General features: G+C 31.9%; 1 protein-coding gene across 2 annotated transcripts in view; it reads left to right on the top strand.

The window, feature by feature from the left end:
• Positions 1 to 14,984, top strand: part of LOC149423378 (neurotrophin 1-like) — a 54,192-nt gene that overhangs the window by 31,204 nt on the left and 8,004 nt on the right. Inside the window, exon 2 of one of the 2 annotated variants that reach the window (XM_089632985.1) lies at positions 14,122 to 14,386. In XM_089632985.1, the coding sequence (XP_089489111.1) occupies positions 14,122 to 14,386 (265 nt within the window). Of the gene's footprint in view, positions 1 to 14,121; positions 14,396 to 14,984 lie in introns of both variants that reach the window. The other variant, XM_089632984.1, reaches the window with a different exon arrangement.

Raw genomic sequence — 14,984 nt, 5'->3', positions numbered from 1 at the left:
CTTTATCGCTTTTCTGAATTATTCACATAATCTGTTCAGATATGGTGACAAAATATACCAAATAGGTTGAGAGTCCTATCAAATAAACTTTTTAAAAGATAATATTTTATGCAACAGCATTTTATTTTTTCTCTACTAGTGGTTATAGTGACAAAATAATAAAATAGCATACTAATGTTTGCTGATTACTCATTTATTAAATTCAAATTTATTTGATCGTAAATATTAAATAAGTACCTATCTAATGTAACATAGGTATATATATGTAAAATTATTGAATTAATTTGATTCTTACTTCTTTTTTATTTTTTTTATTTATTGATTTTATTTTAGTAATTTGTACATTTAAGTTTACAAATGACTAATTAATTGTTACATATAAATATACTATGTTTTTTTTTTCTTGCTTGATGTGGCTCCTACACAACATCTTGAACTTTTCAATTGGGGCAGACTTAAGATTTTCCGGCAGCGCGTTATAGTATTTCATCGCTTTATATATTTTTTTTTTATTTTTTTTATTATTTTAGCGACTATATAAAATAATTGTTACATACAAAATATAATGGTGAAATTAAGTATAAAATATTATATTTCTTAGTCCTCCTCACTAGGGGGTCCTGTGCCGAGGCGGACTAAAGTTATTTAAATATGGTTTATTTGTCTTCTATGTCGTTTTTAGTGTCTTCTATGTCGTTTTTAGTGTCTTCTATATCGTTTTTAGTGTTTTCATTAGGGTTTTTTCATTGACCTCTTTCAGCCATATTTTTATTAATGATTTGTATTCATTAGGATTTTTTATTAGTTTTATGTCTTGGGGAAGGATGTTATGGAGTTTTGTTGCAAAGTATGTATAGTTTCTTTGTCCGAATGTGGTTTTATAACTTGGAATATTTTTTATATAATATACTATTCTGGGTATTCGCTTTGTCCCTCTTTGGTAGCCTGATTTCATGGCACTTCCTAGTTTTATGTTTGTGAATGTCCTTATTGTATACAATTTTATTCGAAAAATATTTGGGTAGCAGGTTGTTTACTATTCTGTGTAAAAATATCATTGTGTTCAAGGTCAACATCTGTTTCACCGTTATCCAATTTAGTTCGTTTAACATTTTATTTACTTTTGAATATCTATTTCGTCTGAGTATTGTTCTCATTGTCCTATTTTGGAGAATTTGAAATTTATTTTGCTCTCGGTCGTTACACAGGAAAAGGATAGTCGAGCAGTAATTAAAATGTGGAGCAATAATGGAGTTATAAATGGTGATTGCAGTTTTTTCGGACAGTTTTTGGCGAATTCTTCCCAAAAAAGATATCTTTTTTCCAATTTTCTTTTGGGTATATTCAGCATGTTTGTTAAAGTTGAGTTTGGAATCTATTATAACTCCTAAGTATTTTATATCGGTAACATCTTACACGCCCGTCTAACGTTGGTGTGGTGCAGCATTCACATAAAAATGGAATATTCCATTAATCAATGGGTTGAACCCTCCGTTACTCATCAACGATTAATTGCACTTGTTTATTATTGATATGTACGAGGCAGGCCGGTTTTACTGACTAATCCTGACTTTAAATGACACGTCAAATTATGCGTCAAAAAGCCTGAAACTGAAATTGCACGTAACCCAGTAATTTCGTTTAAAGTAATGATATTTTTTTGAACACAATTGTCTCCATTTATTCTGACTCACCATATAATACGTTTATGACTAATATTGTCATTGTTATTTTTTTAATATTTTTTTATTATTTTTTTATTAACCTTTATGTGACATCATAAGTTCTCGACTTTAAACAAAACTAATTTGTATAATTATGCTATCAGAACTAGGGCTGATTTTATTATCGATTTGAAAATCTGGAACTGGTCTGTACTTAACTTCACTAACTCAATTTGTTTAGCCTGTTAAATTTTTGACAACCATTTCTTGTATGTACCCGGTAGTTTTTTTGGCAAGTCCTTACTATACGAAGAGTATGAGACAATGCCATCCTCGATTCCGGACAATGTTGAGAATCTAAAAGCAGTAAAGATCAAATGAGATATAGGAGAGGAAGGTTTGGCTATTCAAGTCGTCTCACTAAACACGACTAAATCCACCACAAGCAACTCGATTCGATTCTCAATGTGAACGACTAGGTATATGGCAATATCGTTTGTTGAACCAATAAGGCAAGAATTAAATGATTTCCATAAAATCAGTATAACAAGTAACATACTTTACTGTTTTAAAAAAGGTGTGTTATTTTTCTTGTTACGAGAGTATCTATTAATAAGTGACAAGGTATTGTGGGTTGGATTTCCGGTAATAATATTTAATGAAGAGTACGATATAAAAACATCGTGGGATTATAAGCATCTAATTAAAATAAATATTTATTATTTGATGGTGAAAGCATTTGCCGTGTCGTAAAAGCGGTTTTCTTTAAAGCCACTAAAGTTAATGCTTTTTCTTCTCTTGATCAATGACTTGAAGACACGTGATTAGCGGATTTTATATCAATATAATATTTATATGTAGGTAGTATGTCAATACTGTCCATATTTCAGATGGTTGCTGTGACTTTTTTAGATTTTTATTACAAAAATGTTTCCGATCAATACTCTCATGTGAAGTGATTGTGTTATTTTTAATTTTATTTATTTCTATCCGTTTATAATGATAGAAATATGAAGGTTTAAAATCAATTTTGAACTACTTAAAATTATTCAAGATAGAAAAAAAAACTTCCATAAAAATAAAAACTTGAATGTTCGTTTGTTCAAAATTTTAAAACTCGTGAAAGTTTTTCACCGATTGATTTGAAATTTTGACACATCGTCTCATTCAGGTAAAAAAATGCTTTTTAAAACAGCGCCATCTGTTAGACATAAAATCAACACGCGCTATAGTTTCTCTATCTGCTCAAACAGAATAAGTCCCAGCAATGCGTGGCGGGGTACAGCAGTTAATAATACAGGTTTGTGTGTAGCTAAACATATCTACCTGAATATATTCACATCATTATTATACCGTACCTGCACATTATGAAATATTAAATACTCATGATAGACAGGTTTATTGAAGGTGATCAATTATCATTATACAGTGTAATAATATGTATACTGTTGATAATTTTGCTTTGATTAAGTTTTTAAATTGAAAGTTTTAAAATATAATGGATGAAATGTCAGAAACACGTACAAATAAGATTTTTTTTAAAGATGCACAGAGCTCAGAGTGACCATAGATATGGTTGAATAGCACAATCGTTGACCTTTATGACCCAAGGAAAACTAGGCGATTATTCCACATTCCCAGACCTAGACTAGTTGAAAGCACGACCTCAGGCCCTTTTCATTATAATAATGCTAGAGTAATATCAGTAGGATAAAGAAGAACTTTTCAGAGCCATGACATGAACCTTTAAAAATGTAGATAGGTACTTAAATATACACACATAGGTCGTAAGTATATAAACAAATAGTAATAAAACAAGATAGCAGCCAAAAAATGTGGGAATTTAAAGTGGATAATTCTTAGATTAAAATATGAGATCGATAAAAATGACTCTCAGGAACTCTGTGAGTGGAGTGTTGTCCCTGTAAGACAGAGGTCTTGCGTTTGATCCCCAGTTAGGAGTGTTACCTTGTTTATTTTCTTTGGCTTTTTCCGTTTCATGTTTTGGTTAGATTTATTGATATTATCTTCTTAAATGAAAAACATTTCGTTTTAACCACTGTTTATATTGTTATAATTAACAAGTTTCTGGACCATGGTGCAGTACACAATCAGGAACTACCCTTGTTTTATTATCTATAAAAATGGTGACAAAATTTATTTATTACTTACTCTAATTATTGTAGAAGAAAATTAAACTGAGTGACGTGGGTAGGTGATATTCACACAGATAAGAACATTATAATTGTAGGAAGATTCGATCTGACTAACGAATCCATACGGTTTCATTTATCTCTCAGACTCGCACATCTTCTAACTATGAAGCGGACAATTTGTTTGTTTATTTCTGAAGCAACAAAACCTCTTGTAACGTGAGCTCTGACTTGGTAAAATTTTCAGAGGTTTTCTGTATTGAATGACAACACAATGCTATGGAGCTTTGAATCATCCATGACTATGATAACACGAGAAACATCACATCTATTTGTTCCATTTTCTTCGAGTTTTTAGAAAGAATGCTGAATTGTTATGGTTAATTAATAGGTCGGCTCAGTGAACAAAAGCCCAAGCACTGTGGGTTCTATTCCTCTACCAGACAAGTCCTCCATCATTACACAAGCGAAATTTCCTCTTGTAATATTAGTTGGAGTTTTTTTTAATATGTTCAATTTATTTGTAACCCCGAGACGTTTTGGCTTTCTTTAAAAATATATCGAAATATGTTAATTGGAACTTATCTTTAATTGGTTAATTTTAATATTTTTAAGCTTTTATAACAATTTGAAAGAGATACGGAATGCTTTTATATAGATGCAACCTGAATTTGCGGTAAAAACTGCAAGCCTTCGGTAAATATTTATATCCGTCAGGTAATGGCTTGTATATATTATAAATGAACACCGCATCTGACGGATAACCGGTCTTTTCGAGAATGAGGAAGGCGGGATCAGGTGTCACAAGTCACGAGGTACACTCTTCAAGGCTAGTTCTGCTTTCATTGATCTTGCAAATTAAAACAAAAAATATCTTCATCAAAACTTCTTTACTATTTACATAATATTTGACGACATGTAAACAATGCCAAATGATCTGCTTAATGTAACCAATTGCCCTACCTATTTACTACATTATTTTGTCAGCGGGCACAGGTACCAAGTAGCAATTCTTCTTCTTATTTTTCATCTTCTGTCGGAGGTTGGATATCGTGAGGCCAATCTTCATATATTACCTATCAAATACTTATATTTTAGTATAGCTAAATGACTTTTTTAACTAACAAAAATAATATAGCTAAATTTTCAGTGCTTGCCCACTTGTTATTACTGATTCCCACAATAATGACAGTGATTGCACACTTAAAAAAAACTGAAGATGGCACACACTTATTTATTTGGGGTTTATTTTAAATCCAGAAAACTAGGTAAATCAGTTAATATTATAAAATCACCTGCAAAATTAATTGAGTTGCTTCAAAACATCTAATTTCACGTTTCGACAACGTGGCTTTTTCGGCCTATACGGTAGTCGGTCGATTAACATTGAAATAATGAGATTTCGGTGAAATATTTAAATGCGTTATTGAGAGAAGGATAATCAAAGTGAGAGTGGGCGACCACTATAGTATAGTTTACCCTACCTCGTAATCAATGAATATATATGTAAACTTCATATCATAACTCATAACCTCAATTTGTAAAAGTTACTAGCACTGAACAAAAAAAATCCTATATCTTTATACATTTTTAAATTTAACTAATTTGCACGAGAACTGTCGACACAATGAAAGTGATTATTGTTAGATTGATATGATTGAAAACAATATTAGCGATGCTTACACCACAATTTGAAACAGAAAAATCAGAAAAAGGTACGGTCGCATCTAGGACATAGCATTTTTTTCGGATTTTTCCGTTTAAAATTTTCGTTTTAAAATTAAATATTTAAATTTGAGGTTCGTCTAATTACTATATTAAAAAAGGTGATTATTATTTGTTCAAGAAAGAATATCAATGTGTGGAAATCTTCGATTAATTTCACAGTACCTACCCAGGAAAAAAATGTTATTCAGGAATACGGATACGCCCACACCAAACTCAGTGTAAGTGGCTATTAAGTAGAATTAGAAATATTACGACATCTGACAATCCTATAACAGTTAACAGTTTTTTAATTCGATCTCTTCATAACTTGTAAACTAATTTCACCAGGTTTTTATACAATTTATTGAAGGGAAGGCCCCAATACAATATTACGCACCTCCCCTATTGCTGGTAGGGAATGATTCGCGTGTGTTGTGTTTTCTAAATATAATTAGCTTTTCACCTAATTATATTTACGAAGAAAACGTTCTGTTTCATACCACACTCCCCTCCTTCATCAGCTGCCGGTAGCGTGTTTCCTAGAAGGTCGGAATGAGTCATTATGTTAAAACTTTGTCAACAATAAAGAAAAAAAGTACTTAATTGATTTGAAAAATAAATAAATAGAAATTAATCGTACCCGTTATATCATAGATATCCGTAATAAGAATACTTTTACTAGTTATTGTATACCATTTTTTAGAAAAGTGTTTAGCTTTTAAACAAATAATTAATTAATGTTAACTTTTTTTCTATTGTTCATTTTATAATGTAAACAGATGCACTAAAAAATATATGTCACACAGAAAGTTTTGAAATTTAATTTTTAAAATTTATTAATAAAAATTAATTAAAACAGTTAAAAAAAATATAATACCTCCTAAATGCGTGGTTAACGATAATTACGAAATTAGGATAGTGTTTTTATTATTATCTTTTCCGATTTTATGTGCGGGTTAAATATTTCCCATAGGAAAAACTAAACCCTTCCACACACTTTTCCACAAATGATCATAATAAATACAAAATAATACAAGAACAGCACGTCAACTCACCAGAGATCAAATGGGAAAATAATTCACCGACTCCAGATATTTATATATCAGAGGGTTCGGCTCGGTAGAACTTCTAACAGGGCCTGTAAATCCTACTGATCACTGAACATAAATATTTAAAACAATCTTTCGTAATCTTAGATGTATTTAAAATGACAGATTTTAGCATTTTTATATATACATTTTTTGATAGATCTAATACGCCTAAATTTTTAATGAGAGAGCTAGTTATAATGTATATTAATATATATTATTATCATTATTCTTACGTTCGGAAAACAAAAAAGAAAATATTTTTAAGAAATAAAAACATAATTCTATTTTCTTTGTAATTTACAATTTTTTTTTTAAATTTACATAACAAAAATTATTAGCCAGAAACACAGAAATAAATTGAAAAAAAAATCTGAGAAAAAATAAATGCCACCGATAAGAGTTGAACCCGCACCTTTCTGATTACCGGTCAAATGCACTAAGCCACTGTGCTACTTCGGCTTTTTTTAACCGCCAAATAATTTATTTCATTCATACATTTATACATTTTTTTGTTCATAATTCACCTCAAAATTACACTTATTTCCACTGACTAATCCAAACAGATCATCGCCGGCTTACATTAAATTGCTCGAACTTCACACCATGATATTTTCTCACAACAAAACGTAAATAGCCAGCTGTTTATTATTTATATATTATGTACCTAGATACCAATAATGTTTTTAAAGTGATGTAATCAATTTTCTCAATTAATTCTTCGGTAATTCCTCTGTGGACATCAATAATTCCCCTGCATCCGATTACACAATAACGATTAAACCAGCGCATAAATCCATAATATTACAGTATTATTAGTTTCATGGTTTGCCTTATTGTGAATAAACACAATAGTATTCATGTTGTTTGTGTGCGATTCTGGGAAAAAATAATTGTTTCAGCTATGTGCCCATATGATTCAATATGCATAATCAATCCTGGATGATGGGTTAGTACCTATATGACTAGTATCTGTTTTTATTTTAAATCGTAGAACTATTTTTTTTAAATAAAAATATAATTAATATTTTATTCCGGGCCACATGCAGGGGATGTGCAATGCAATGTATTCCATATTTTCATAGACGGACAAAAATGACTATTGCTAATTTATTAAGAATCAACAGTACAATTTCTGACTAAAAACGGTAGGTTGCGAATTATCCGAATTTCCTGATAAACTTTTAGTAAATTAAGAATATATTTATCGTGATGTCGAAACACGTGATGATGAAAATCCGAATATTTTTGCATTACAACAAAAATTGTTTGTTATGTCACGCTTTATTATCTACACAAATCGATAAAAAATTCTTGAATTAAAGTTTTATTACTAAAGCCTGTTAATAATCGTGAGTGCAAAATCGATTTCTCTCGGTGCGGTAACTATACATTATTGTATACAATAAAATACAGGGTTTTCCAATAAGAGGTGTTATTTTGATATTCAAAGAGCTATCGAGAGATGATTAATGATTTTTTATGGCCTGAATTGGATGGTATTGATCTGGACAACGTTTACTTTCAACAATACGGCGCTACGTGCCACACAAGCAACGAAACCATAGATCTTTTACGGGAAAAGTTTTCGGACCGTGTTATCTCTCAAAGAGGTGATCACAATTGGCCACCGAGATTTTGTGATTTAACACCTTGCGTCTTCTTCCTTTGGGGCCATGTGAAAGAGAAGGTCTACGCCAACAGCCCAGCGTCGATTCAAGACCTCAAAGATGGAATTCGTGAGGCTATCGAGGACATAAGGCAGCCACTTTGCGATTTGGAAATTTGAAAATTTCATGAAAAGGATATGGTCCTGTAGGCGTGGTCGTGGTGGTCATTTGACTGATGTTATTTTTCACTATTAAAGGCATACCTTCCTCTTTTTAATGAAATAAACATTCGATCATTTATATTAAAAAATGGCATTTTTCTTTGACTATCAAAATAACACCTCTTATTGGAAAACCCTGTATTATAATAAAAATAGGAACGGAAGGAAATTAAAAAATAAATTAATAGAAAAAAGTATAAGTAGTTACCTACATTCATTTTAAAAAAAGTTTTTTTTAGAGTAATTTCTAAATAGTATAGAATAAAGTCGCTATCCGGGTTTTGTCTGTTTGTGAACTCAGTTCTTCTAAACTACGCAACTGATTTTGATAGAGTTATCACTACCATTAAAAGAATTTATTCCGGAAGGTTTATATATGTAATAAATCAAACTATTAAAAAGTGTAGAGAAAAGTCCATGTTTTGTTCAAATTGTAAAAAAAATATTTTTGGGCGCTTACATTGAGAACACGAGCTAAATTTTACGAGATACATCAAAATAATTTACTTATAAATGGAATATATTGAAGATGCAAACAACCTCAGAACTTTATCCCAAACCATTTACAAGTTCCCGAGCAACACACACAGATAGTAATAAATATAAATATTGATGTCATAATAATACTTTTGCCGAGAGTTTGTCTTACGGGCTTTTTGTATTGGAGATTTTTAACAAGTGATTGTCAAGAGCATTTTTTAAATGTTGTTGGTTCAATGACCTTACATTTGCTATTAATTTAAGTGTTGTACAAAATTGGAACTCATTGTGTAAAGAATTCAAACAATCTTAAAGTACCTACCTATAATTTAATATTTGGACAGAAAATTTATTTATTCGTGTCATTTTCAAAATTGGAACAGATTTGTCAAGAATTCAGACTATCCCGTGAATGTTCACGGTTCTGAGTTAATTTTTTAAAATTATATACCTACTTGTAGGTATGTTAACGTAATAATATTGAAAAATTCTTTATATAAACGTGAAATATAATGTCTAAGCACTGAAAAGACCGTTAAAAATGTGTGTAAAAAAAATATGGAATGCGCCGGTAATCAATTTTTTAAAAGTTTTATTAACCGCATCATAAGCTAATCGTAACGGATGTGGACAATATAAGTGACCATAGGCAAAGCTGCTAATAAAGATTTCTTATCAATAAATTAAAGAATCCGCGTCACAATTTATTTTGATACATATTTATATATTTTGACCGCAAAGAGGTAAGCCATCGATAAAAACCTGAATTCTTAAATTTTTCAATTCCCAAAACTAAATACTTAATTTTGGCACCAGTATTATACTTATCAAGGAAGATATTTCTTGTTCTCAATATAAATGAAATTGGAAGCACTATATATTGATAAAATCCTAATATTGAACATAAAAAAAATTAAATTCACTCTACTACAATACTCGACATCTTTGGGGTGCTATGTGGAGGGTATTTTTGGGGAGAGGAAGATGTGACTCCTCAAGACCCGTGTTATAGGAGGGAGGAAACATAGAGGCTGATAAATCGTTCCACAGCCGAGCTGTTGAACTCAACTGTCCGGCATTTTTCCCGACTATGCTCCGGTGCCAAATGAATCAATGACGCTAGTACCTCGGAGCATCTTCCATTGAAATACCGGCAGAACACGGAACACTAACTAACAACTTAACGATATTTGCCCTAAAGCTATGGTTATATATTAAAGAATTAGTACATTATTTTTTACACAAATCACACAATTTTTGTAACTGTTGATAAATTCTCACAGTGATCTAGACACGCTCCTCTAATGCGCAAAAGCAAATGTTATTTTAAAATTATTTTTTTAAATATTATCTGAATCTGAAATTACCTATTAAATAGCTATGTAAAAAATAATACCTACCCACAAATATGTAGTAATAAAAAATAAATTAACGTTGTAGACATTTCTGTCGGGGTGCAAGGAATATTATTACATACCCACAATAATTTCAGTTTTAAGGTCTTGCAATCACGTCGTGCAATATTTGGTATCAAACAGCTAACAATGAGGCCCAATGTTTTAATTTGTCCATGAAAAAAACATCGCCAGAATGAGTTTTATTGTATTTAAGTCCAGGCACAAATATTTAAATTTATTTTTTACAATTATTAACTAAATTTGCCATATTATAAAATAAAACTTTATCCGAAAAGGGTTTCGTAAGTAGGAGATTGTGAACTGTGAAGCAGTTTTTGTAGACCTGATAACTTACAAAAAGACTTGATTATTTCGAAGGTTAAGATGTGTTTTACTCGCGGTATTTAATTAAATCATCTAATAACCGGTTCCATGATAACTCAACACAGTGACAATTCAACACACTTTTAAAAAGTGATATAAAGTCATTAGAAACGATAATTTTTTTTAACCTAACTTAACCTAACCTACTTAACCCAGTTAATACTAGGTTAAGACCGGTCGGTGGCCGAGTTGAAATCGCGTTTGGGTCCCACCCAGGCGTAGTGTGTTCAATTCCTCGGCTGGCTAAGTCCTCCATCACAACACAAGCAACATTTTCAGCTTACTGTGGTGGTAGTAGGAGATTTTCAAATATTGTCAGGTTATTCGTAACCCGGGAATGTTTGACTTTCTTTTGAAAAATAAAATAAAAATAAAGTTTTTGTTTCATCACTTTTCATGACTTTATATAACTTTTTAAAGATGTGATGAATTATCATTGCGATGATTTATCCGGTCACCCTAATAACCATATTTCTAAGAGATCAATTTTTTCAAAGCAAAAGCGTACGATTTTGCACTACTTCTACCTATACGAATTTACTTCAGTATTTTTATTGGAATCTATTTTAAAGGAAATTCGATGACACGAGTGTAACTAAACATCATAACATTCATTATAATCTATTATATTATGATCTTGGCAAATATTTCTATAAAATGACTATAACAAATTATGCGATATTAATCCTTCAATCCCAGCATGTTCATCGTAAAGTACCTGGAGAAATTACAGATATTGAAGAATGTACGTTTGATGGTCGTTTATTGAAAGTTGTATGGTCATTCATTTAATTTTGGTCACGTCCAAACTCCAGACGGTGGTTGTAATGGTTGCATGCCTTTCGAGAAGCCAATGAAATCTATAAATAGCTTGTTATGGACGTTTTACACGTTGCTTTTTTTACTTTACAATTAGTTTATAAATCTTCACTTTGTTTACCTCTTGTTTTACCTTTTTATTTTTGTCATTTTGTTTAAAAATCACATTGCGTCCCATAAAATAATGAATATTTAAAGATTTACCTGCCGACATTACGAGTGAATTTGTATATTTAGTTATTTTAATTTGATTGAACTCTTCGAATCTCATTCACGCATGAATATATCACAAAAATATATATTTATTCACAAAAAAATAATGTTACATAATTTACAGAAAATATAGTAATTATTTCACATCATTTCTTACATAAGATGTACTACCACCGTAATAAAGCTAGACTCGTGTTTAATGTAATGTGTCATTTGGTTTATATTTTCATTGTGTTTTGCTTTGTGGTAATTTATTAAAAAAATTTACTCAAAGATATTTAACGGCTACACCAAAATTAAACGCCAAAAACCACATGAATTTAACTCATCATTAAACTAAAATACCGACCCTGCGAGGATTGACACGTGCAACTCGGTCCCCACCTCTTTAAACATACTAAATTGATACTGTTACGCTATCCGAAACGTTGGTTTACGCTATATAAACTAATATAATCGCTCATTAGGGCATAATAAATCACGATAATTGCTGAGGCAATTATATTTTAAATCAACTCTAGCCAGGGCAATACTGAATTTTCCACTCAGGGGCGATATTAAGTACATTGGTGGAAAAAGCTAGTACCTACATAGATACCACGTACTTTGGATGGAAATTTCCACGAGTTACTTGCTTTTTGCCAAAATTTCAAGGTCTTTGAATTCCATCGACTTATTTGGTCAATTTTTTAACCCTCTTTTGATATTTTTTTATCGTATCGGATTTTTCTTCGGTTTCTCCCGTTTCCTATTGTTGTGATTATCTGTATCGGGCAGGTGTCGAGGGTTTTTAACAGTCATCTATCTGCTCTGGTGGGTTTAACCAGGTTTTCATAACTGCGAAGTCATTGAAGCACGGTAAAGAATAGATAAAACCATTGATAATGCAATTATCTCCCAGACTTTACTTGATTTAAGTACATTTTTTGTATTAGCACCAAGACTAAATTTAGCACGGGTTTGGCGAAATACATGTTTTTAAATCACTTGGCTAAATCTCGACATAAGATCGTGAAAAGTTCCTATTTCGTTATATTTTTGAAATCGGTTAGGTTTCTAAGGGTAAATGACGTGTCAACTTAATTTAAAGTTGGTAATTTTCAATTTCAATTTGGTAATGATTTTCACGGGAGCAAGTCATTTTACATTCAAGGTTCACAGATAGCCTTCCAGCATTATTCTATTTATAATAAATAGGGAGATCTAATTTTCAGTTTCATGACAAAAAAGAACACTGACAAAACGGATCATTCAAGACAAATCCTAATTTTACCTAAACTAATCTAACATAACCTAACTATTCTGTTTTTTCCGCTGTTCTGTGTTACCTATACTCTATTATTTTTAAAGAAAGACTAGCGTTCCTGGGTTGCGAATAACCCGAAAATGTTTGTAAATCGAAAACGGAAAATGTTGCTTGTGTCGTGATGGAGGATTTAGCCTGCTGAAGAATTTTTAATTTTTTTTTTCAATTCAATTCTGTTTATTCATTTAAAAAACATTACAAAATTGTTAATTTCAATGCGTTTTTAAAATATTTTTGTAATAAGAATTCTTCGATTAATAACTGGTATAGTTGATATACACAGTGTGTATATCAACTATACCAGTAATAATAGAGCTTGCCTTTTAAAGAAAGCTTCATTGATGCCAAAAATGTCGATATCCGAACTGGTATAGTTGATATACACAGTGTGTATATCAACTATACCAGTAATAATAGAGCTTGCCTTTTAAAGAAAGCTTCATTGATGCCAAAAATGTCGATATCCGAATTGATTCTGTTCAACAGCAAGATAGCTCTCCCCACAGGCATGACCATTGGCAATTTAGTTCTGCAGGCCGGGAGATAAAATAGTCTATGTTGTCGGTGACGTAGATAACCATCGAGAATATAGAAATGAATGCTCTCCATGATGACCGAGTTTTCAAACCATCCACGTATCAGTCTAAAGAAATGTGTAGCACACATTGACCTCACGACTCCTTAGTGGGACCTAGACGCTATGCCAACGCTTGAGTTGGAAGTTGAAAGATTGAAGATATCAGTTGTTGTCAACTATTTCAGATAATTTTGGCACAGCTCTAGGCCTAAGAAATAAGCCTTCCACCCCTGCTAAAAATCAGAGGGACGATATCAGTTGTTGTCAACTATGTCTGTGTTTTTTTAATTGTTCATCGTGTATATATCAAGATAAGCGTTCGAAATGGAAACAAGTAGGTACTCGTATTTTCTCCCGGTTTTCTACCTATCGCCAAAAAGTGTTATTTTAAACAGCTTCAAAACAATGTTACGATAAATTCCTCCGAGAGCGTCTTTCTCTAGTAACTAAAAACATTTAAATTTTATTATTATTAATTACAATAAAATCTGTTTTATTTCAGGCCTTCACAACGATGATCAGCTCCCGTCCGCAGGTGTCCATCTTCCCAATCTACCGGCCGTGGGAAGTGGCGCGCCGCGCAGTTCAGTACCGCCGCTCTCTGCCCGAGAACTACCGCCCTAGCTCACCCCGATTGCTGGACGACTCGGGCAGTCAGACAGCCCGTCAGGAGAGGTTGAGGCCCGGTAACGGTAACGAAACCACCCCCAGAAGGAGGAGCGAGAATGGCAACTTCAAGATCCTGACTGGCCGATTGTCAGCCCGAGGTAAGCGAGGTAAATTATCCACTCTGAAGTTTACGCAACATCTCACCACTATATTTATTGCATTTATTTTCTTCGTATGGTGGAGGAGAGTTGGTGGAGGTCAAAGTGGTATGCTGAGTTATCTTTCTCTCTTTTTGTTCTTATTATTGTGGATGAGTATTGGTGGAGGTATTGTCAGCATAAAGTTAATCTTTCACTCTGAAGTTTTCTCACCATCTCATTTTCTTCGTATGGTGGAGGAGAGTTGGTGGAGGTCAAAGTAATGTTCCACTCTGAAGTTTACACAACATCTCACCACTATGTTTTATTTTCCTTATTGGGGAGAGTTGGTGGAGTCCAAAGTGGTATGCTGAGCATCGATATGTAATAACAATGGATTAGCCCTCTCATAACTAATTTCAATCTAAAAATAACACAACTTAATAGTAATTTCAGATAATAAAACTCCCTATCTTGATGTAAACTTGCTGTACAAGCTTATTAATAATAATTATAAATGTTATTTTTTATGCACTCTCGGGAAAATTATATTATTATATTTGTAGAATTTAAAGGAAGAAGAATTGTAACTACAAAATAATTTTTGGTTATGTAGGTA

This window comes from Hesperophylax consimilis, chromosome 6, assembly GCF_061612785.1.
Source record: "Hesperophylax consimilis isolate HC1 chromosome 6, BYU_Hcon_1.0, whole genome shotgun sequence".
NCBI classification, from domain to species: domain Eukaryota; kingdom Metazoa; phylum Arthropoda; class Insecta; order Trichoptera; family Limnephilidae; genus Hesperophylax; species Hesperophylax consimilis.
The sequence above is the reverse complement of the archived record's forward strand: the minus strand, read 5'-3'. Positions and strand labels throughout refer to the sequence as shown.